Source organism: Pleurodeles waltl, chromosome 3_1 (assembly GCF_031143425.1).
Source record: "Pleurodeles waltl isolate 20211129_DDA chromosome 3_1, aPleWal1.hap1.20221129, whole genome shotgun sequence".
Lineage (NCBI taxonomy): Eukaryota > Metazoa > Chordata > Amphibia > Caudata > Salamandridae > Pleurodeles > Pleurodeles waltl.
In genome coordinates this window covers 862,918,756-862,944,559 of record NC_090440.1, presented here as the reverse complement: position 1 = coordinate 862,944,559, position 25,804 = coordinate 862,918,756, and the positions used below count along the sequence as shown (strand labels likewise).

At 43.5% G+C, this 25,804-nt stretch overlaps 1 protein-coding gene across 6 annotated transcripts in view; it reads left to right on the top strand.

Annotated features, from left to right (window-relative positions):
* Positions 1–25,804, top strand: part of DLGAP3 (DLG associated protein 3) — a 1,018,817-nt gene that overhangs the window by 709,219 nt on the left and 283,794 nt on the right. For all 6 annotated transcript variants that reach the window (XM_069223793.1, XM_069223790.1, XM_069223789.1 and 3 more), the window contains exon 5: positions 19,537–20,598. In XM_069223793.1, coding sequence (XP_069079894.1) covers positions 19,594–20,598 — 1,005 coding nt within the window. In that variant the 5' untranslated portion in view covers positions 19,537–19,593. The remainder of the gene's footprint in view (positions 1–19,536; positions 20,599–25,804) is intronic.

Genomic DNA, 25,804 nt, shown 5'->3' with positions numbered 1-25,804 from the left:
AGCCTGGATAGGAAGCAAAACACACTCAAAGAGGTCCCACTCCAGTGGTCTTTCCTGACAAGATACTCATCTTTTAAGACTCTCTGCATTACTCAGTAGGCAAACTATGCCAAAGGCCCACCCTTCATCCAATTATTGCTGTAGATAGTTCACAGGAGAGAAGCTTTATCTAGGTCAGCTGACCAGTCCTTGTTCGAAGAAAATTAATCACTGGATTATCCATCCCAAACAAGCAGCAAAACTATGGAATTCTCTTCTGGCAAAGACTAGAAACATATAAGACCACCAAAAATTCATAAAGGTAACATAGACTTTGCTCCCAAGATGATCCTCCAATATAGGATCCTGATATCAATAGGACGTGGTGCACAACACAGATCTCAATATCATACCCATCTGAAACAGAAACAAATCAATCTGGATAGTCCTTTGCCATACATGCATGACACCACAACACTTATCACATAGTCCACATTGCATCAGCATATTTATGCCTCTCCGTATAGGACCATGCTGTCAATCAATCAGTCTTTTTAGAGCATGCTACTCAATGCCCTGTTGGGTATGTCCTCAGGGTTCAGTCGAAGAACCAGGTCCTGAGATCCTTCCTGAATTGAGGTAGCAATGGCGACTGTCTGAGGTGGAGAGGTAAGGTGTTTCAACATTTTGCCGCAAGGTAGGTGAACGATCTCCCTTCCGCCGCCGACTTCTTTATGTGGGGTACGATGGGGGGTAACTGCTGGAAGGAGCAGAGAGGGCTGGCAGGGGAGTAAAAGGTGATGCAGTGGTTGAGGTGGCTGGTTCCAAGATTGTGGAGTTCTGTGTAGGCGTGTACGAGGAGCTTGAAGTTGATCCTCTTCACCACGGGGAGCCAATGGAGATTTCTCAGGTGTCCAGTGATGTGTTCTAGGCGGGGGATGTTCAGGAAGAGTCTGGCAGAGGCGTTTCAGATTTGTTGAAGTTCTTCTTGGTGGTTCTGGTGTAGAGGGCATTGAGGTAGTCAAGTCTGCTTGTGATCAGGGTATGTGTCGCAATTTTTCAGCAGTCGATTGGGATCCATCTAAAGTTCTTCCGTAGGAGTCAGAGGGTGTGGAACCAGGTGAAGGCGACGGAGTTGACCTGTGGTCATGGTGAGCGCTGAGTCGAGGACAATGCCGAGGTTGCGTGCAGGGTCTATGGGGGTAAGGGGGCTGCCAAGTGTTGAGAGCCACCAGGAGTCGTCCCAGGCTGAGAAGGAGGGTCCCAGTTTGAGGATCTCAGTCTTGTCGGAGTTTAGCTTAAGGCAGCTCTCCTTCATCCAGGCAGCGACTGCTTCCATCCCATCTTAGAAGTTCTTCTTGGCCGTTGTGGGGTTTTCAGTCAGGGAGATGCTCAGCTGGGACAGTCTGTAGTTCCTGATGATTGGGGCGAGTGGGGCCATGTAGATGTAGAACAGCATGGGACTCAACGAGGATCCTTGGAGTACCCCAGAGCTGATCTCTGTAGGTTCTGACAGTTGTGGCGGGAGTCTGACTCTTTGCGTTCTGCCTGTCAGGAAGGTGTGTATTCACCAAAGGGCCTTGCTGCATATGACTGCTGTGTGGAGTCTGGCCCATAAGGTGCGGTGGGACATTGTATCGAAGGTGGCCATTAGGTCTAGTAGGATGAGGGCTGCTGTCCGTGGTCAAGGAGAGAGTAGATGTCATCTGTGGCGGTGAACAGGGCAGTCTTTGTGCTATGATTAGTTCTGAATCCTGACTGGGAGATGTCCAGGATGTTGTTGACCTCGATGTGTTGGCAGAGCTGAGCATTGATTGCTTTTTCGGTGACCTTGGCTGGGAAAGGCAGCGAGATGGGGTGGTAATTATTGAGATCCGTTGGATCAGCTGTGGGTATCTTCAAGAGCAGGTGGATCTCTGCATGCTTCCAGTCCTCAGAGAAGGTGGCCGACTCTAGGAAGGAGTTGATAGTCTTTTGGAGCTTGGGTGCAATCGAGGCACTGGCCTTGTTGAAGATGTAGTGGGGGCAACGGTCGGTGGGGACTCCCAAATGGATGCTGCTCATGATGGAGCGAGTCTGGTGCATTGTGAGGGGGGTCCAGGCATGCAGGAACAGTGGGGGCTCAGTGGATCTAGGTTGGGGCATTGTTGGTGAGTTCGGAGAGTCTTGGGGTCCGAAGCTGTCATAGATATCCTTGATTTTCCAATGGAAGAAGGCGGCTAGTGTGCTTCAGAGGTCCTGGGATGGAGGGATGTTAGTGGCCCAAGTTTGTGGTTTGGCAAATATATTGATGACGACGAAAAGCCCTTTTGTGTTGTGAGTGGTGGCGTTGATGGGGTCCTGCAGGGTGGTCTTTCTGGTGCATCTGAGGAGGCCATGGTGGGATCTTGTGGCGGATTTGAAGGCTGCAAGGGCCTCCAGGGTTTTACCATTCCTCCATTTCATCTCCATTTTCCTGCAGGTGCGCTTCGATTCCTGGAGTGCTGGGGTGAACCAGCTGGCCTTCTTAGTGGTGTTTTTTCCTGTGATTTTTTGGAGTGGAGCTAGGGTGTTGGTGCAATCTGCGATCAATTGGCAGAGGTTGCGTCCTGAGGTGTTAGCATCTGTTATGTCGGGGGTGGCAAGTTGCTGAGAGTGTTGACGAGTTACTCCTCTGTGGTTTTGTACCATTTCCTGTGCTTTCTATATTTCCTGTCTCGCCCTTGCTCCTTCCACCTCACTATATGTCATGGTTCAGTGATAAAACATGACAAGAGTCCAACTGTGCTCCTCACATATGACACTTATTCAGTTCTCATACATTCCACACTGCGCTCATTCACTTCTACATCATCGTACTAGCTCTACATGCTTAAGTGTTTTAAGGCTCCCAACAAAGCATTAGTCACAGAGGTCACATGGCAGACACGCACTTCTTCCTCCAACTAACAATTGCCAAAGAGTGGCATATTACCCACCCGCAATATATCTCTTGTGCTGTATGAAGTACTATGTAGATACAAGTGCACTGCAAGTCACCCCTCACTTCTTTTCCATGCGTACGCCTCGTGCCAACAGCACTGTGCAGAAATCATCCCTCCCTCTTGGACCGCACTACTAAGGCCCAGTTCCTGAAGAGTTAAATGCATTTTTCTTCTCAATTAGCAGCTTCCTTGCACAGACCATTGAATTACACGGTTCTGCATGGCATTCTGCAAAGTGCACCATCCATCCTGCGTAGAGAAAGGCACTTAATGTTTTCTGAAATTTGCTGCTTCTCCAGAAGATAAAGTTCCCCGGGTCTTCTGCCATTCCATTTGTCTTGAGCTCGCTTTCGCGTTTCAGTACACGTTCCTGCCGACAGTTTCCCCCCAGATTCACCAGCTAAATATGCAAACAAGCTGCTAACGAAGACTGTTAATTAGCCAAGCTATGCTGGAGAATAAGCAATTTCCTCATTTACAATCTAAGCAAAGGTGACTCTTTGACAGTCTGCAGTGAGGGAAGGAATGAGAAAGTGTGTTGAATCTGGAAGGGAATGCTTGTCTTCCATCGCGGGATCAGAGATGATTCGATGCGCAACCCATGGGCGAGTGATGCCTCTAGAGGGCAGAACCAACCAGGCAGCTACTGGTCGGGCAACGAGAAGAAGATGACCTGCAAAGCATATCCCTCCCAAAAGCAAATCCCAATCTGAAAAATATTGCCCTTGGAATCACCCCCCCCCCCCCCCCCCAGAGGTCCCCTGAAGCTGCAGCAGTCTACAGTGAATTAATGTTGTGCTTTGACTCCTAACATGTGTCGATGGAAGATGTATTCAATTGTTTTGTGAATGTAAAGACATTGTGGAATGTTTTTTCTGTCTATACATTTACCAGGCTTCTCCAAGGATCCATTACTTGGTTTCAGTAATTTTGTTTTTATTGAAAGCTGCACACTGCACATTGTCTTAGATTGTTTCCATGTTCATTACTCTTTTTTTACAAGACTGTTTTCCTTGGAATACGTTCTGGCACTGTTGGGTATAGTCTCCTGTCTTTTCAGTTTTGTGTCTTCAAATCATTTGTTTGAACTGTTGTGCAGTTTGTTTAATGCCACCTGAAGAAATCCTCTGAATGACCTTGGTTAGTCCACATGTGTCAAACCAAGGCCCAGAAAGGCCAGGCCTGTGTTGGATGTTTAGTGTCTCTGCCTCAAATATATGTGAATGTTTTTGCCTTTAAATCATAGTCCTTTTAAACTCACGCTTGATCCTGAAAATCTGGCCAGGATCTAGTTCTCTTGGACCCGCACTGAGTGCCCACTTAGTTATTCTAATTTAAGTATTAACGTGTATCTCTTGGATTATCAACAGAGGCAGTATTTTGTCTGGTTTTAGGAATGTATGAAGTGCACACATGCCATTGAAAAGTTTGGACAAATCTTAAATCAGCAGAAGTGAAGTTGGTTTCACAAACACACGAAGGGCCCGCTGGCTGCTTTTTCATAATTGAACTTAGTGTCCTGGTGTGTATAGGTTTAAAAAGGTCAGGAGGAGAATGCTCTGCTGCCGTACTGGACTTGGTAAACAACCTCATTTGGACCCCCCCATCAAAACTCTAAAAGAGGAGAGGTGCTTCAATCCAGAGGTGAGAATTAGTGGATGAGCAGAGAGAAAGGGTACGGACACACGGAAGAAGAGCTTTGAATATAATGTGCTTAACAAATGGTAACCAGTGCAGTGGCTTGAGAACAGGAAGGATGCGGCTCATGTTTTTTGAGAACAGGACAGGAAGGATGCAGCTCATGTTTTTTGAGAACAGGAAAGATGCGGCTCATGTTTTTTGAGAATAGGAAGGATGCAGCTCATGTTTTTTTTTTAGAACAGGAAGGATGTGGCTTGTGTTTTTTGAGTGCAGGAAGGATGTGGCTCATGTTTTTTGAGTACAGGAAGGATGTGGCTCATGTTTTTTGAGAACTGGAAGGGTGTGGCTCATGTTTTTTGAGAACAGGAAGGATGTGGCTCATTTTTTTTTTTAGAATAGGAAGGATGTGGCTCATGTTTTTTGAGAACAGGAAGGATGAGGTTCATGTTTTTTGAGAATAGGAAGGATGTGGCTCATGTTTTTTGAGAACAGGAATGATGTGGCTCATGTTTTTAAGCTCACAGTGAGTTGTGCAGCTACATTCTGAAATCACAGGGGCCGCCTGAGCAGTGTTACGCATGCTATTTTTGGGGATATATGGCTATGATTTTAGAGTGGAGGCCTGAGGTGTAATCCCAGCTGTGGCACTTGGTAACAAAATCATGAGCATCTGCACCAATAACTTTCTTTTCCTGTGCCACCATTGGCAAATATGTATAAATCCACCCAAAACAAGTTTAGTGTATGTTGTGTAGTATTTCCCTAATTAAACGTTCCTGTCCATCTTCACCCTTACTTTCTGGTTTCTGTAATCGAGCCTGCAAGGTTACAAATTTCCCTACAAAGCACATCAGTGCTCGGCCTGCACAGTATCAGGTGCCTAGAAAGAATTTATGAGGACCAGTTGGCTACCGCACTAAGCGTGTCATGGTGTTGGGATTCAGCTATGGGACAGCAGTGTGTACAGTACCTCACCCAGGCACTCAGTGGCTAAATCTAATTTCTTTAAGATAACCACTCTGCAGCCTTGGTCCACTGCATCTCCGCAGAATGCATCACATACACATCATAGTGCAACCACTTCTATGGGCTATTTGTTGCCCTCGTGTGTGCACACACTCACCAGGGGGGCCAAAATGTCAAATAGACACCTAGATTGCAAACCCGTAGCGCCTGCTTCAGGTCCTTGCTTAAGGACGAGGACAACATTCATTGAAGGCAGTGGCCGAGATGTATCATTCCCTACAGAGAGGATCAGTCTGATTGATACAGAGAATTGTGAAGGAAGTTCACTTTGTACTGTTCAGAGTTTGATGGGAGCTTTCACTGTTGCTGCCTGTGCTGTGTTTATTCTGTGAGTGGTGGTGGGTGATGCCAGTGATTTACCTCTGGTCGGCGAGTGCAGGTCCCACTATGGCTGGCCGTGCTGTTCCTCTTTTTCTACGCGAAAGCGTGGACTGCTGCTGCCTGTCCTGCAAGTGGGGGCAGCTTCACTTCTTCTTTTCCTGTTGTGGCCTTACTGTCCCGCAGTCAAGTTTGCATTAGTCTTACCCATAACCGTAAATGTTTTGTGTGACGAGGAAGCTTACATTTCTCCTGCCTGTGCTATTTCTGTTCTGTGTCTACACGTGTGTGTGTGTGTGCGCACGTGAGGGAAGTCTGTGTTGCTGCTCATGCTGTATGTATTATGGGTCACGTAGGAAGGTGTATACTGCTGCTATGATGTACTCATTTTGTCTTTGAGAAAACACACTCTTCAGTGTGTGAGTGAAGGTTACAGTGCTGCCTGTGCTGTATCTGGGCTGTGTGTGAGGGGAACATGTCCAGCAAAGGTCAGAGGCTGTACTTGATCTTTGTGTGAAAGCAATTGACCATCCCATGCGTTGCCTGGGGCGTGTACGAATGACTGCCATGGTGCTGCCTGTGCCGCACTTTGTCTGTAGTGGTGAGGGAACATGTCCCTGCTGGCACACATCATGTTTCATTTCCGTGCTGTAAGTACAGTTATCTCTCCTGCTGCTGCTCATGCTGGTGTGAGGGAGGCATTCCTACATGCTACAGTCAGGGTATACTAACACTAGCGTCACACAAACCCAGTGCAAAGTGTTGTGGCGGTGTTTACTTTCCACTATAGATCATGATTTGTGTTGCAATGTTTCCCAACAGAAAGTAACACTATGTGCTAAAATGCGCTATTTTGAATCAAGGGGTTGTTCCATAGGTAGCACACGGGCGTCTCCAGGTAAGCACCTCTGGGTTTTGATGCAAATCACTTTATATTAGTTAACATTATAGACAGGTATTTGCATCACAAACTTGTGCCTCCTCGAGGCAGGTACAACAGAGGAAGAAGTTTTAAACATCTCCACATCTTTTTAACTTTGCATTTGTGCTGCATTGTTTAGCACACATACAGAGTGGGGAAAGTAATATGCTTTAGTTTTTGTACAGGAAGAGTCCCCTTCGAGGAAAAACCTATGCTTGACAGAACACACAACCTTGCAAGAGGTGGGCATTAGCTCATAGCAGCATAAAGTTCACCTAAGTTGGGGGAGAGAAACACAGCACCATACCTTGGGCGATTTAGTGCTGTTTTTGTCTCATCCTTTGATGAACCATAGCACACTAACTTTGGTTGCTGAGCTTGGTTATGCCAAAGCTTAATAAATTTGCCCCTACATGTACTGCCCTTTTTATGGCCGAGGACAAAGTGCTCCGTCCACTCTGTAATCTCTCTTTGGGCTTCAAACCACACCCATGCCACGTCAGTCACTTACATTGGTTTGTGGGCTTGCCTTTTAAAATCCGGTTGCTTTAATTTGTGAAAGGCATGCATACGTCATGCCTTTTCTGGTGTTTAGCCCACCTACACAGCACCAGTAAAGTACCAAAAACATATGAGTCTCGATGTTTTCAGCCTGGAGTCTGGACTACTTTATCTGTTTATTTTCCACCCAGCGCGATCGCGCTGCATTTTACATAGGAAGATAGCGCTGCGTTTTTTTTGCTTTACAATGCTAATAGCTCTAACTCGAACAAATGCGAGACCAGTTGTATTGAAAATGCTTGTTGTAGATTGATTATGCCCATGCACTGCTCCATTTTAATCTATGCTTGAGGGAAGCTCACATTACATTTTCTCTGTGGACAAAAGGAAGCTGTGCTATCCAGTGCACAAAAGTACTAAAAAGGAAGCAAGAATTCCAGTGGCAATTGGTAGCTCTGGGCTCACTGTAAAAATAAATAAATAAATAAATAAATATTGAAAATAGGAAGCAAGATTGAGAGTGGGATGGAAAGCATCAGACAGCGGGCAGAGGGGAGTGAAAAGAGTCCCCGTGCCATGGGTACATTGGAACAAGCAGGGTAGAAGGCAAGAGAATATATGCACTACCTCAAGGTAATGAACATAAAATGAAGAAAAGAGTCTCACCAAGTGAGTTGTGTACAGATGCAACTCATCTAATGAATACTGTCAAACTGAAATACTCCTGGGCAGTATAAATAAAAAAATTAGAAACAATTTTTGGCATTTATTGCGCTTAGTGTTGGTGACTTTTGTGGTCCATGGATTATTGTATTGCCAAGAAATAGTTTCTCATAAATTAGCTAATTCATAAAACTGGGAGTTAATTTGGTAAGCATTAGCATTGTGCAGATTTATTGTTAACTGGTAGAGATCTGCAATATTCACACCTTTGCAACTCGACAAGGTTTGTGAATTTTGCAGAACTTGACATGGGATTGAAAGCTCTTACCAATTAACGTTTGTGTGAGAATTCTCTCCCCAAAAGATGTGCTTTCTTCTACATTTTACTTTTTCAAGAGTTTTAACCATTACTTTTTTTAAATCAACAACTTTGTGATATTTAAGAAGCTGACAAGTCTTGAAAAAAAAATATGCATAAATTAAGTTCTCTATATGGTGTAAAAATAAATATGTGATCCGTTTTAGAGTATGGCTATTTTGTGATAAGAGCAACTTGATGACTTTTTTGTATTTAGGTTTAAACTCGAATTTTTCAGAATTTGTGCTACCAGTTCTGCACATTATGAGTTTTGTACACGTGCTAGACTTTTGTTATTGAGCACAGTGGGCCTACTTCTAACCCGTTGCCACATTAATTACCTTTTCTACACCACATCTCCAGTGCCGCGCTCGCCATTTAACAGCAAACAGTTTTATTCATTGTATATATGGAAAATAGCAGTTTGTGACTTAGCAAGTGTGCGTTTTCCTATCAAGTATCATGTCACAGCCTCTTCGTGGCGCATTACTGAAAAGAACTGATCCGGTTTCAAAGACAATAGTACATTATCATGTTTTAAAATTATTGTCATTAGTTTTTAGAAAACAGAAAACAATAACATAGCATAAAGAACGCTTTAGGACGTCAGCCAGTAGAAGAGCGTGGTAATTTTTAGTGGGTTCTATTTCTCGTCTGTTAGTTGTTAAAACCTATTCCCCACTTAACAAACTAAGCTATTCCAACCAATAGTATAGTGGATCATAGTACTTGGTATCATTTTTCAATTTAGATTAAAGTGTTCCTCTTGTAGTCCCCAATTTTGTTGAATTTCCTATGGTATCCCAGTTGTCGTGAATCATTTGTTCCCCAGTGCTTGGAGCATGCCCATTGCTTACCATTGGTTGGCTGTCCCGTCAATCTCAATTGCCCCCTCCTAATTTGTGTCCCAGCTTGTCAATCTTATGTTTATCCCTTCCTAGAGCATTATCTTTTTACCCCCTCTTTTGATTGACTGGCTTCTATGCTTCCGTGGCTTGCTGTTCAAGCACTACTTTTTTCTTTTTGGGCTATGCACTCCATGAGAGTGCATGTGTTTTCAAGTTGTGTCCCTCATGTATTTCTTCACTCTGGACTCTGTGTTTCTCTCTATAACCTCTGGGCTTCTCCTTGCCACCTCCATGTTGTACTTGTCTTTGTGTACTTCTCTCTCTCTCTGTTGCGTTCTCTATAGTTTGTTTCTCCCACACAGCTACATGTTGCTGTCTTTCTCTAGTTTGTTCCCCCCAAAACCACATTTGTCTATCTCTCTTTCTGTGGAGTTAGCCCACCACTGGCATCCCCCGTGTTGCCACCCTCCTCTGTACCCTCATGTTGCTTTACCCACTTTTGACCCATTGCTTCCTTCTCCCCACAACAGTGTTGCGTCTACATGTGTTCCTTTCAGCTCTCCATGTTGCTTTCCTCTAATCACTTTATAAAAATGTTTTCATGCCCTTTCTTTCTTTTTATTTGCCAATACATTTCAGATTGGTAACTACAAAGGCAAGTAGGTCACTGTGTAGGCACGCACATGCGTGGTGTGCATGGCTCCAAAATAATGTGGGCAGGAGCATTAAATGTTTCTTTTTTATTCTTTAGCTATGATGCACAGAATCAGAGACGCTTAATATCAAGGCTGAAAATCATTGGCAAAATCAATTAGCCCCAAAGCAAGGCCGATTGGCTTTGCCAGTGCTTGTTAGAATACAAGCCATGTTTGAAGCCTGCAGCGAAAAAGTCACTCTGCCTTTCAGTAATGTGCTGTTCGCATTGCAGGAGCAGGTTCTCTGCTGCATTGTGAACAGCAAATTTGCTCTGACATGGCACTGTTCTAGGCTGTATACAATGCAAATCCTTAAGGGGCCATCCAATGAAGATCCTCTCAAACAATCACCATCTTTGTATTCTATTGCTTTGTTTGATGATGTCTATTGGGGTTTTGAGCCATATTGTGACATCATTCACTGCATGGTCCATGTAAGGGTGCTCCCTAACTGTAATACGGCTCCGGATCCTTTACTCAAGATAGAAAGAGGGATATCCCTGTTCATTCAAGCATACATCAGATGTTATCTTGAAGATGGCAGCTTTATCAAGTAGAGGATAATGATGAGAGTGACATTATGATGTGCCAGTAATCAGGCTGCAAGTGCTGAGGTGAGTGTAGTAATGGTGCAAAGTCTTGGAGACCGCTCATTCTCTTCAGGGTACGAGCTGTAAAGAACCTTTGGAAACTGTCCTCTAAAGCAAAAATAAGTTCAGAGTGTTACAAATGAGAATTGTACTACAGCTTTTACTGGCAATAAGTATGGTTCTTGGGCAGCAGTGGCTTGAAAAAGGAACCTAGTTTGCTCAGCCCCTGGATCTGGGTCCAAGTATATTTCTCTGGAGCGTTAATCACTCTATGAATAATCTTGGACGATGAAACTGCGAGTGTGTAATGTTACTATTTTTAACTCTGGTACCATTTTCTCCTTAATTTTGTAATTCCCTGTTTTAATTTGTTCTTTTTTTGGAATGGTGCGATTCCTTCAAATGCTTTTGCCATTCACCATTCCCCTTTTTGTCTTAACACATGTGCTCCACTTATACTTCATTTTTATCGAATCCAGTCCCCTCGTTTGTCTATTTCACTTTTGCCCCTCATTTCCCTTTACCTGATGCCCTACACTTGCGATCATATTTTTCATTAACCCCTGTTATTTAGGGCAGACTGGAAACCCAAAGCAGCCCTGGCAAAATTTGTCAGACCAGACCCCATATGGTGCATAGCCAGCAAGCTTGGCTACTTCAAGAGGAATGGGAGGGGGTCTAACCCCAAGAAACTTTTGGGAAACATGGCACAAAATGGTGCATTCTAAAACAGGTTTTTTTATATATTCAATTGTACAATGTTTTAAAGCACTGTAAATGACTTTACAGTGCACCAGGATACAGCAATCTGTATTGGGGCTTGTCAATGATTGTTTCACTATCACCATCAAACATTGCCTCTCATCTCACCATAGCCCCTCTCTTACATGTATTTAATTTGTTTTTATAGCACCTCTCACACCAGTGTATGGTGTCGGAGCACTTTACAGTATGCACACTCTTACAGAGACAATGAATCATCAGTGTGTTAATCAGTGTATAGAAAATGTTACATAACACAAAGGGGAATACAAGGTGTAAGATTCACATCATTCATACTGGTAGGAATTTACTAAGAGTACTTGTTTTGGAGAAGCACAAACTCAGGATTAAGAATGTAGCACAGTGGTTACAGTAGACTTTACTAATAAGAATTTAGTTCTACCAAAACAAACCATTTTTAGCAAAATTAGGATAATGAAAGTTTCCTGTACCATACAGTTTACGTGCCGTTCTTTGATGGCAGTTCATAGCTCAGTGTGCTAGATTATTTTTGTAATTTATGAACTGCACAGTAACAAAATAATCTCGGACAAAGGCAGTATCCCATTGATCTGTGCACCTAAACCTATGTTCTGTGACCTGCATAGTACATGCATATTAACTCTCTGCGCTATCATAGATGAGTCAAAACTGCACCAGACAAAACTCAGATTTCTCTCCAGCAGGTACATTAAGAGTTACCTTGGCACTTTTAATGTTGCCTGAAAACCTTATTATACAATGAACTCTGCAGTGCTTTTAAACCTACTGCACTGCTACAAAAAAAGCCCTCAGTAACAAAAAGGGACTGCCACCCTTCCAGCGTTCGGGAGAAACAACTGATGTCCTATATGGCCAGTCCGGCCTTCCTTTTGTGCCTGCTTGATTTCAGTATCAGGAGATTTTATATTCCAAGGTAATTGAACCATGACTAATTTGGCTACAGTTGTTACTCCTAGTTTGGTTGAGAGCACACATTGTAACGTCCTGCATGCAGTCGCCCAGTCCCAGATTTCCACCCCGTGCCCTGCAAAGACAAAGAACTGTCCAACATTGGTCAAGGAAGCGTGAATCCTAACGATATACACCTAAAATATATTTGCATATATTTAATCATCTAAATTCTACTTATTTACATAAGCCAGTTGATAGCCTAAAAATCTGTCCTGGATACAGCTTTCCTGGACCTGCGTTGGGGCTCCCTATACCATTTCTACAATGACAAAAGTCGCTGTAACAGTGGGAAATTTAATTTCTTGAATAGGTGAGGCTGAGAAAGGTATTTTTGAAGGACTAGGAGAACAATTTGTGTAATGTTTCATGTCACTATGTCTAGATGAGCTATTTTTTTCCGTAGTGTGTTTTCCTGTTAGAGAACTAAAATAAATCAGAGCCTCAATCCAAGACACCAAGTGTGCACACAAGTCTGTTCGCATAGTCTCAGTCACGTCTCATCAGCGTAGCACCCAGCTTTTGTAGGAACGTGTAAATAATTTCATGGGAAGGTCTCGGATGGGAGTGTAACATTGCTTGTTTGGTCACAGATCACCACATTCTGTACGGCTGATATCTATGTCTTCTTGAGTTTGAGTCATCTGGTGCTCGACAATGCACAATTCTTCCTTTTGTATTTATCATTGAATTAGAGAACACGAGGGACCTATGATTAAATGTGTTAGGTATGTTCCCAGAAGCACACTTATTCGGTAGTGCAGTGGTCCCCAACCTGTGGTCCGGGGACCCCTGGGGGTCCGCGAATCCTTCTCAGGGGGTCCGCGACTGCTTAGAAAAGTAAAAAATATTAACAAATATTGACAAATTAGGGCCCATGCTTCCAGTAATGACTCAGTGGGGGTCCGCGGATTCCCATGATGATTCAGTGGGGGTCCCTGGGTTCCATTAATGACAAAGTGGGGGTCCACAGAAGTCAAAAGGTTGGGAACCACTGCTGTAGTGGGATGCAGCGTCTTGTGGCTTTTTGAGCAACGTCTGCAACAAGGTGCATTAGATCAGAATTCTTTCTTCAGTTGCTTGTTTATGTAATTCAAAAATCAGGTTCAAAAGACCACTTTAACGATCGGCCTAGCATCGGTCGAAAGGAAAACTTTTGTATTAGAGGTCAGGACTTCGACTTTAGTGAAACCAGGCAAAGTTTTTGCACTTTGCAACAATAAAGTAACTGTGTAGCTGTCCCACTGCAAGGCAGGATATTTTGTTCCAGGATGTCCTTGGGGACATCCATCTTTCCGAAGGGCATCTGTGGCAGCTGGCAGAACCCTTTCCTGCACAAGTATGATGTGCTGGAGGGGTGAGCCAACATTGTGTGTGTCGAAGGCCTATTGGTGACGGGAGCTACAGAGACAAGTCTAAGCAGGATGGGGGTGAGAGGCTGCTGGTAGCCAAGGGCTGCTGCTCAGGTCTGGATGGGGAGGGAGTCGTGTGGCTCATGACAGTGGTAGCAGGCCAGCGCTGAACTCCAAGGGCCGAAATGGTCAGTGGGGTTGGGGGAGGTATGGTGGGCAGACAGGGACAGCTGTGTTATGGTTCACGATGCTTTTTACCAGCTGAAGTGGGGGTTCCAGCAGGAGGCTTGGATTTAGACGAGGGAAATGCTGCTGAGCACTGTGCATTGGAACAGCTACAATGGTTCCCTCCTGCAGAGAAAGACTGTTGAATGTATTCTTTGTTTAACCTCACGAGCTTCACAGAGCTTTAGAAAGTTAAAAATACATTGGCAAACGTGCGAGTCAGGAGACTTTCAAACTTCACACTACAGTAGTTTGCTACCAGCTTGTTAGCCATTAAAATCAACTTCCCCAAATATGTACAGTTATCAGGTTTGCTGGTGCGATATCTTTGAGCTCTTACATCAGAAAAGTGTGTGCACAAGTCAGATGACAGAGCGAATTTCAATAATATTGAGTTGGTTAACCCATAATAGCACTTGTGGCTGAACTCCTATAGAAAACATGTACTACATCAGTGACGTAAGCAATTAAGCATAGGGGAATTTTTTGTTGTCGTATAATTCATTTGTCATGTCTACTTTTCCTCTCATAAACCTAGTTATTTGAATATAGATTTAGGTCATACTCTCAACATAGCGTACAACAAACGAAGTCCCAATACCGAGTGTTTCATCACTTAGCCTCTCACTGCAAATCCTGTGGTTGAAAGTCCAAGCCAGTCACAATCAGAGTGTCTTCCCTGAGCAGGACTGAATGAGGTGCTGTTTGAAGAGGAGGGCCTTCACTTTCTTCCTGAAGAGCAGAATCGAGGGAGTTTGCTGGCTCCTGTAAAGCAAAGAGTTATAGATCCTAGGACCATGGGAAGAGAAAGGCTTGATGTCTTCCCCTACCTACAGTTCAGCCTAGGAGAGACTTTGAAATAAGCAATCAATATATACTGACAACTTTAAAAGTAGAGTTTAGCATATTTGTTTATATATATATTATACTCTTCCTAGGTGATTACCACCAAACCATTAATTAAATTATTGTTGACGCAGTTAGGTATGTCCCTTATGAGCTCACATTTTATTTAATTCATAGAGCTGTTATATAGCTCACAGAGCTGAAAACATACTGGCGAGAGCTGTGCATAACAATTGCGAATTACGTTGAATTCTGTAAAGGCCACTCATGTTTGAACCTTTTAAGGTTGATTAAAATCTTTATCTTTAGTTGAATTGGATGTATTTTTTTCTCGTGTATCTCATCCACCCATTTATTACCCACCATCCTCTATTCATATGAGTTCTTCTTTTTCATTTTTTGGGCAGGGTGTTCTACACTGTGCCCCATACGATAATAATTGACATAGGTGCTCTTTCTGGACCAAGGTACAACTTTCTGCCAAATTTGATGTAAATTTGTTTACTTTGGGTTGTAGCTTTGTCTACAATTCCTATTAAAAAATGAATAGGGAAACACATTTTGGAACACAAACACACATTTACATACATATACCTCAAATATCTACATGTAGTATTATGTTTTCTATGACCTCATTCCACAAAAAATCATTTTGTACTTCCTACTGTCTTTTATCAAGATTTTTGTAATTCCGGAGATTCACAACTAGATGTCTCAGACTTCCCTGCATATATCTACTGCTGTGTATTGCCCAACAGTAAACAATCCACAACCGTAAATCTTGCTCACTTTTTTCCATCAGATTGAAAGCAATTTTTGCATGTGTGACACACCTGGCCCTGATCAGCCGAAAATATGGTAGTGTTTACACTTTATTTTCACATGTGCTCCAAACTGTATGTTCAGCTGCATGTGCAAATAAAGTGGTTCACTGTAATTGTTTCCATTGGGGACATGGGTTTCTTCACAAAGAGTTTTGATTATTTAGGTCATTGGAGGGCAATTAAAATGAACATATATAATGCTGCTCTGCATTAGGTATGGCCAACTTTGCAATATGGAAAAAGGCAGGTGCGGATTTAACTCCTGTAGTCTACTGTATTCATTTTTCATGGTCCAAACTGCATTCGCCTTCGTCACTTGCCCACCTTGAAGAGGGAGCTGCAGGCGGCTTGACTAAAATGTATTTGCAGTGATTTCCTATGCAGCGCCAGATTGTTTGAGAATGTGATATTTGCATTTGGTTGTCAACTTTGTCAGACACAATATAACTGTTTAGCTCTTCAAAGACAAGTAAAAACAAACGCTTTATTTGTAATGAAGAGCTGGAGCGAGCCGGCTGAACTGCGTGCTGTGTGAATGGAAAACGTAATCTCAAAAGCTAGCTTCAATGCTTGACTCAAGCGTGTGATCCTACGAAAAGCACTTAATTGGCCTTCTTTTTCATGGACTGCCAAATTAGAGAACACCTAGAAGTGATCAACATCACAGTGCGAACTTTAAAAAAAACACCTGTTCGTGGTGCAAAAGGCATTATTGATTGGTGATTTTTTATAATAATAATCTGTGCACGTTACACGCTCAGTTGTCTCTTAGCCCACTCATGGCAACAGTGAAAGTAGGTTTAGAGTGATCCTTCAACCTTTTTATGTGAAATAAATGATTTATTCTTATACATGTCACCAAATCAAGTAAACAATCTAATCTATTAAAGTGAACACTTGCAGAAGACGTTTGTGTTGCGTTGCAGTTCTTTTGGAGCCTGGCTCCTATATTGGCACCTGTTGGAAATTACCCTTCCTGCAAGGTCATCCTCAGACTTTTCTGACCTTGTTTTTGTTGGTTTTAGGATTCTGGGCACTTTTTCACTGCTGAGCAGTGCTAAAGTGCAGTGCTCTGTACTCTAATACATGGTAGCATCGGCTCATTTACAACTGGAATATTTAATTTACTTGCAAGTGGCAAGTAAAGTGCACTATTTGTGCCCAGGGCCCTTTGAATTAAATGCTGCTAGTGGGCCTGCAGCACTGATCGTGCTACCCACTACAGGAGTCGTTCAAACATGTCTCAGGCCTGCCACTGCAGAGCCTGTGTGTGCAGTTTAACCTGCAATTTCGACTTGGCAAGTGTACCCATTCACCAGGCCCAAACCTTCCCTTTTATTACCTGTAAGCAACCCCTAATGCAGGCCCTAATTAGCCCTAAGGGCAGGGTGCAGCGTACTTAAAAAAAAACTGGAAATGTACTTTTAAGTTCAACATGTGCAGATAGTGAAACACTCTTCAATTTGTTTTTTTTATTACTGCAAGGACTATCTCTCCAATAGGATAGCATTGGGATTACCTAAACAATATTTTAAGTGTAATTTCCAATTGGGAGTAAATAAAGGTGTTGAGTTTGGTGTCTCTGGGTTCACAATTTAAAATCACAACTTACGGTGAAGTCAGATTTTACATTGAAAGTCTGAAAATGCCACTTTTAGAAAGTTGGCATTTTCTTACTCTAACCATTCTGTGCCTTGTCATGTTCCTAAATACATGTCTGGGCTGGGCTAAGTGACAGCTATATTTTGTGAATTCCCTCTAGACAGCCACAAACACAGGACAATCATCTGTATCTGCATTCTTCTGCATACTGATGGGTCTTCCTGTACAGAGGTAAGGGGAGGGATTGATGCTTGCACTTTGATAGATGGGGTCCTGCCTCCACACAAAGGCCTGACTACCCCCCACAAATAGCCTTGCAGACAGGGCAAGCACGAAAGGGACCCTTGTGGACTTCCGAAGACTCATTTGAATTTTCCCCTATATGAAAGCACTTTTTGGGTATAAGTACTGGACCCTAAATACCACCAAACTAGTATACTTTGGGCTCCTGAAGAGACTCTGCAACTAACAGGAGCTGAACTGCAAGGGGGGAACTACCACTTTGCCACTTGCTTTGCTGTGTTGGCCTGCTGCATACTACTTGTTGTGCTGCCAGGAGGGCCTGCCACTTTGCACTGTGCTTGCTGTGTTAACTTGCTGCCTTTTGCTTCTGCTGTGAGGGAAGACTTCCCTGCCTCCCCAAGAACTCCAAAGGCTTGTAAATGTGCCCCCGCAATGGAATCTCAGGACTAGAACAAACTTCCATCCCCTTCTGCTTGGAAAGGGGGGCCTACAAGGGTTAATGAGGACACTGTGTGACCTGCAAGTTCTCATTCCCAGACGACCGATCCAATTCACCAATCTCAATCGCGCTGTTTATTTTCTTATCACTAAAGATGCCACAGTGGCAGGAGAAGCCTGAGGGTGTGAGTGCCACATCACCCAGGTACTTATGTACGCTCATGAGGAATCGCTGCAGTTGGATACCAAAAAGACGATGGAGTGCTGCAAGAAGCCTGAGGATGCGAACACCATGCCACCTGAGTGTTTCTTCAGGAGGAATCCCTGTCTTTGTGTACCCAAGGGCACCACAGTGCCAAGAGAAGCCTGAGAGAGATGCTGTATTTCCATGACTCATCCTCAGCCCTCATCATGTGATCCGGGTGCTGACGTAGGAAGTTGCAGAAACCTTCATTCTCCGCCTCCAACCCTTGGATACAAGCACTGCTGCACTTGGAATCCCTGAGTGAGCAACACGGCCTGGCCCGGCCCCAGAAATTGAGAGTGAAACTGCGCTTGAGGCATGTCACAGCAGAGAAACTGGGAGTTGTTAACTTTTTTAGAAGATGTGGTTATGAGGCCTTTGTAACACAGAATAGTTAATAGCAAGTATTTTACACATATGAGCTAAACCTACATGACTACCATTTGTGGCACTTTTACAGCTACGTAGAGCAGTACTTCTCAATCCTAGCATTATTGTTACTTTCCTTTTTGCTGTTATTCCCAAGCACCTTTAAGACTCAACTAGTGTGAGAGGACATGAAGGAAGTGCTGTTAGGTTCCTCTGCTTCTCCTCTCTGCTCATCTACTCTTACGGCTGAATCACAGGGGCCCATCTTCTCCTCCTTCCCCAAACAGCTAAAACTAGCCCCTTCTCCACACCACATCATGAAATATCTCAATAGCCATCTCTCTACTGTCTAATACTGCCCATGGTTTGAATCTCTCCTGGTTCATTCTCTCCCCACCATCCATTGATGTAACTATCACAGCATGCACTATTTAACTCTACAAGCCTACCATCTAACCCCAGTACTATGTACAGCACATTACTCCATCTAAAGGCCAGTCTGTGGACTACAAATGCATTCAGTAAACACAAATAAAATTATAGGAACAGGACTTTCCACACTACCCTTTCCTCATGTAATGTTTTCTTGTAGATGCTACAGATACAGCCTAGTTAATAAGTGCCATTGCACTCACTTTACTGTGCTCTGGTTTTTTAATAATCTTCTTCCAATCATCAGCTCGTCAGCTTGTTCCATGTATTCACTAACCTTGCAAAAAAGAAATACTTACCCAGTTGGGGGAGTTTGTGTGCCGGAATTGCTACAAAAGCACACAGTGCATTAGAAGGATGAAACATGCCTCCTAAAATGGTGTGAGTATCAGAACAATTGAGCTATACGGCTCCAGATGCCACAAAAAAGGATATTAATTATATTTCCAGCATCCATATTAAATATTCATATCAGTGATCATGATCAAGCTCTACGGGTTCCAATCTAGCACCTATTCCCCAAAAGAAGGGTTTTACTTAGATTATTCTACTATTATTGTGTTGCATCCTCTTTTGGCTGGTTGTTAGATCTCGAGTAAAGTCAATTTATATGCTGTGTTTGCGATCAACTTACAAACTACTCTATTATTTGGATGCCAGGTGATGTTAAGGATATTATGCAAATGCTGCAGCATAATCAATAAAGTGCTTAACTGTTTTCCATTGATCTTGTTTCATCTCTAGGTCGTCCAGGACCACTGGCTGGAGCCATGAAGCGGTCACTTTTGCCGTGCTGACATCATGAGAAGATATCATGGAGAACGCACCCAATCCCAGCACTGTACAGGGCACCCATGTCACTGCATCCCCGAAGACTGTGACCAGCTCCTGGACTACGCGCACCACAGTCAGGACCCTCGACAGATCTATCCCCGTAGCCCATCCAAGTCTTGTTCCTTGGACCACCACTACTGTTCTTCACGGAGTGCCGCAATCCCTCTTGAGTGCCCAGGCGGGTCGATGAGCATGCCAGAGCCATTGACCGCCAGTAGTAGCACTTTCCCCAGGATGCACCACAACCAGCAGCAGTACGACTCCTGCGATGAATGTATGGCCGCGGTGGCGCACACCTCCAGTAAGATCAACCGCCTGCCACCCAACCTCTTGGATCAGTTTGAGAAGCAGCTCCCTCTCCACCATGACGGGTTCCACACCCTCCAGTATCAGAGGACCAGCACCTCAGAACAACGAAGCGAGAGCCCCAGCCGAATCCGCCACTTGGTGCACTCTGTCCAAAAGCTCTTTGCCAAGTCCCACTCTCTGGAGGCCCCTTCCAAAAGAGAATACAATGGCACCAAGATGGACCCCCGGGGAGCAGACTACCACCACCACCACCAGTCCCGACACAGCAAAAGGAGCAAAAGCAAAGATCGTAAAATGGACTCCAGGCACCGAACCAAGATAACAGGCTGGTGGAGCTCCGATGACAACCTGGACAGTGACAGCAGCTTCATGGTCTCAGGTCGGCACGCAGTGGACCAGGGAACCCAGTATTGTGTGGACACCCCTGAAAGTGCCTTCAGAGACTTAACCTTGAAGAGTTTAAAGAGTGGGGCTGAGGGGAAGTGCCTGGCTTGTGCTGGTATGTCCATGTCCCTGGATGGGCAGACCCTCAAGAGGAGTGCCTGGCACACCATGACCGTCAGTCAAGCACGGGAGGCCTATCCCAGTTCAGGAGGAAACCAAGACAAGGCGATGATGCTCCAGGAGGCCAAGGCCAAAGACAGGGGATATCATTACTTACAGGTAAGAGCCAACACAAGTGTCTTCTACGAATAAACTCACTAGATATTATGGAAGTAAAAAAAGACTTGAGAACACAGTATCACTAGAGCAGCTGTTATTTCATTCACAGATATGTCTAAGTTATCTGAGTATTTTAAAGATCTCCCAGAGCAGGCTATGTTCCAGAATTTGGGGGTGACAGTGCAATGTGTAGTGGGATATCCTGGCTTTGACCAATTTGTAGACTTGAGATCTAATGCTCCATATCTTCAAAACTGAATGGGTATTTGAATCATTTTTCAGCCGCTTTTTATAATACAGGGCTTTTTTTTAAAGTTTGAGTTCTAGGTTTCGGTCTCTCTGATAAGCTTAAATATGAGGGTGGATTCATATGTGATCGAGGCACATGCCTAAATATGTACGCAAGTCACTCCAATTCTCCATTGTAAAGTTGTGATGGCGCATTTCTGTACATATTCTGGCAATCTTCTTTGGTGAGTGAGGGAACCTGAATTAAGTTATCTGTATGTATGGACTGTAGAACGTGGATGGTTAAGACAAGGACTGAAGCACAAGGTACTGGCGAACATTTTGTCTCTATCCTATGAATGAGAGTCCTTTCTAGTTCCCAGGGGAAATGTATTTAACCTGGGGCCAAAGATCATCATTGCCCCCACATCGGCAGCTTTATCACGTGGCCTCGAGACTGACATCTCTGTTCAGAAATGGACTAATGCACAATAGAGTGGGTTGCATATAGGAATAAGCATTATTGCAGATCAGTCTGAACAATCCATATGCACATAATATAGTGGCTTTGATTTTATCATCCTTTGCTTGCAGCTTTCACACTTGCTAGAAGAATTTCATGTAATGTAAGGATGCTGGCTTCTGCTCCTTTCAGTTCTGAAAGTGGCCCTGAAAAATAGCTGTGCCCTCTCCTTATGTTTCCGTGGGTTTGCATGGTTGTATTTTAGAAATCATGGGCAAAAGATAATAGTATTGTACGTGACTGTGTGTCAAAGGGCCAGAGGCAGGATACTGTTAAGCTCACAGAACACATGGGAATATGTATACATTTGCAAAACATGCTCCCAGTTTTCCGTTTTTACTGAATTTTACAGATGGATACATACAGAAAACAATGTGTTTCCTGTCTGTATTTAGTGGTAAAAGTGGAAAAATACTGAAAATTGTGCTTTTTGTAAGTGGTTCTCCTTGCTGTCTTTCATTAATTATGGGCCAACAGTTGAGCAGATCGGCAGCATGGGGAATTGCAAAAAAACAAGATAAAATGTCCTTAAATACAAGCATATATTAATATATTTATATATGTAATATAATGGTGAAAGGTACCTGTGGGTGTATTGTTTTTTTATATTTGGCTGCTTAATTTTCCAAAATGTGACAGGCATCAAATTATGATCAGTAAAATAAATGTGGAACTATACCATTTGCAACTCCATTTACTCCTGAAATGCAAAATAAATATGGATAAATACCAATAAGATGGCCAAAAAATCAATATGGATAAATACAGAAGGAAAATACAATGAAACCGGGAGCCCTACTCATAACAATATAGCACCATCTTTCTAACAATAAGATTTTGTGTCATTCACAGGCTGCCTCTGACTGTCCTCTTCATACAATCTCCAGTAACTGCGCTAGACTGCGTTATCTGTGTCACCCATCTTACTACTGACTACCCGATGGCACAGTGTGTTGATCTTCGCAGGATCTGTCAATGTGCAGTGTCCCTTTACATGGCTCTATGTGTCTCTTGGGCTATTACCTGTAGCAAAACCCACTGCAAGACTCTGTGTTCTTTATGGCTTCTCATGATTTAATAGAGGTAATGGTGATACCCACTCATTGCCATTCATACAATAATTAGACTTTTTGATCGATTCATTAATTATTCACATGCACCTTCTTACTGTGCTGCATTTAAAGTCTTTGGAGTTTGTGCTCCTCTTGGTTCATGCACTCTACATGATCATCTTCATGACTTGATGCCTGGTGAAATGGCTTATAACTTATGGCTCAGCTCTGGTCTTTTTCCTTAATCCCCCAGACTGCTTTCTAAAGTCCTTTTAACCACTCTTCAACTGCACTTTCTGGAGGCAAATTCTATGGCCCTTCTGAAGAAGCTCTTAGTCTAAGCTATTTTATAATCATAAACACTCTCCTAGCACAATCGTTAATGGTGGAGATCTATGATCTATTTGTCCACCTTCATAATTTCCTGGCTAAAGTAATGACCAAATGATACTATTTACCATTCTCCCTGTGCCCTTGCTATTGTGAAAAGGATTTGTGCTCTCATGACAACTTTCCCTAGCAACTCATTAATGGAAAGGAGCTTGCATCTTACTGACCACTCTCCATCAACAGGGCTAATTCCAAAGCTCTATGACTTTCATAACCACCTTGCCGTATACTGACTTATGGCCCTATGTGATGCATACTAACTGACTAATTGTGGAACTCTGTGGTCCTTGAGGTCTATTTTGGGTGTATATGTTGTAGGACCCTATTGTTCTAAGACACTACTTTAAATGTTTACTAGATGATGGTAGAGATCAATGTCCTTTTTTCTTTATACAAACTGATGGTATGGCCTTATTGTCCATGTGGCCCACCTATCTGCATATTGTTTTGAGGCTATATGGCCACTGTGGCTCATCAGTCTGACCTTGGTTGGTGGCATGGCTCTCCACCATTTACACTAATACATTATCTTAAAGTTCTTTCATCCTCATAATCGCCTCTGGTCTTATACTAATTTCTGCATTCGAACAGATGAGAGTGCTCCCTCTAGTGCTAATGAGTCTCTGTGTCAGCATACTGTCAGGCAGTAGAGGTCCATCAGCCCCAGAGTTCTTTTGAATGGATTGTGGCTGGTCACACGTTCTTCTGACTCTCATGGCCCACAAAGCTCTATTCTCTCTGATGTCGTGCAAGAATGATCCTTAGGGATCCATCCCTGTGAATGCTGCCTCTTAAAGGATGCAGTGTACTTTATGCCCCAACCTACGCCATATAGCCGGCATCTACGGTTCCCTTGAAAATATTCATAACATGACTTCACGTTCTTTGCTGGAAAATCGGCCAATGAAAGAGTTGTCTAGCCCTCAGGACAACCTCTTGCTGTATTCTGGTAAGGAGCACATTTGTGTGATTCTCTGAGTGGCTGTTAGTGCCACTACCTGATGGAATGGGATCATACATTCCATGACTCATTCTGAATGAGCAAACACCCAATGGACTTTATTGTCCTTCTGTCAGTGGACTGTATGAGAGTAGCACTCCACATATTGACCTAATAGCTCTTTCAAGTTATATATTCCGTGATGGATGGTTTGTGCTCTTTAGGGGTGTATTGTCAATAGTAGAAAGGCTCACTCAGGGTCCTCCTGGTTCACTGCTCACTAATATTTGATTCCTAAGTTCCCTGTACAAAGAATGCTGTTGATGTAGAGTGCAATAAAAGGGTCTTAATGGCTACCAAATAGCAATATTCCATTTGACAGCAGGACCTGCAGTTCCTGTGCCACTCTCCTTGCATGACTTATTGGTTCTTCACTATACCCTCTTTAATATAGGAGGCATAATGTGTTCATGATCATCTTTGGCTGCATGTTGGCCAATAACAGGTTCTGTAGTAATTTTACAGCTAATGAAAGAGAACTGTACATTTCTTGCCCCCTGTCTAGCTAAATGATGGCCACAGGAAACTTGCTGTGCATTTAACCAGTGCCCCTTTTTTCAAACTAGAATTAATGCTTCTCAAGGTATAAGTTGATCATCATCAAGAGTGAAGGCTTTTTTTGCCCTTGCCATGTAATTCTACATTTATAATGGTATTCATGTATCTATTTGTTTATTTTTTGTGATGCGACCTACGCGCTGCATGTGTTTGACTGCTTTACAGTTACTGTCACACAAAGCAATAGTCAACACATACAATTCATGAATCCGGGAACATTCATCATCTGTGTCAGAGGAACCAATCATTTGTAAATTTTTCTTAGTTCCGCATCAAAATTGACAACGCTGTCTCAACGGCTATGAAGCATTCCCTCTGAATGACATCAAAAACAACCCAAGACATAAAAGGACCTATTCACAATGATAAATTTGTTGTAATGTCTACAACCCCATTTACCTGTTTTTGTCTGTCAGAGCTCTGCAAAGTAATAGGTCTTTCTACCCGATGAGTTTGGAGGAATCCAAAGTTGTAAATCCCACCCAATGGGTTGAAAATGGGTGTTTCAAGGTGTGGTTTGCCTTGAACATTTGTGACCACTCACAAGCATGTATGCATGTTGGTATTCACAAACTTCTATCCCCCCCTTTCCAACCAGGAAATGGGTGGACATTTATTCCAGCCAAGTGCTGGAGTAACCCTACTTCCAGGATAGGAAGGGAAACAGATCGCCACCACATTTGGTAGGAAGGGGATATGGGAAGAGTTTTCTCAATCAATCAATCAATCATGTGTTATTTGTATAGCACGACTTGTCACCTGAGTGGGTATCCAGGCGCTTACTGCAGGTGTTTATTTGAAAAACCATGTTTTCAGTCCCTTTCTGAAGTGGGTTAGCGAGGGTGCGTGTGGAGGTGGAGGGCGTTCCAGGCTTTGGCGGTGAGGTGGGAGAAGGAGCATCTTCCCGCTCAGCAACGGCAAATGTGGGGTACCTTTGTGAGTGCAATGTGTGCTGAGCAAAGGTTTCTGAGAGGTTGGTTGAGGTGAAGGCGGTGGTTCAGGTAGGCATGTCCTTGGTTATGGAGGGTTTTGTAGGCATGGGTCAGGAGCTTGAAGTGGCATCTTTTCTGGATCGGGAGTCAATGGAGATCCTTCAGGTGCTGGGTGATGTGGGTCCTCTTGGGCAGATTGAGGATCAGTCTGGCAGCTGCGTTCTGGATCGTCTGGAGTCTTTGCATGACTTTGTTGGTGGTGCCTGCATATAGTGTGTTGCTGTAGTCCAGTCGGCTGGTGATGAGGGCCTGCATCACTGTCTTTCTCATGCCGATGGGTAGCCACTTAAAGATCTTGCAGAATATGCAGAGCATTTGAAAGAGGCCTGAGGAAATGGCATTGACCTGGTGTTTCATGGAGAGTTTGTTTTTGAGAATGATGCTGAGGTTGTGGGTATAATTTTTTCAGTATGGGGGTGGGTCTGAGCTCTGCTGGCCACTAGGAGTCGTTCCAGAGGGTTAA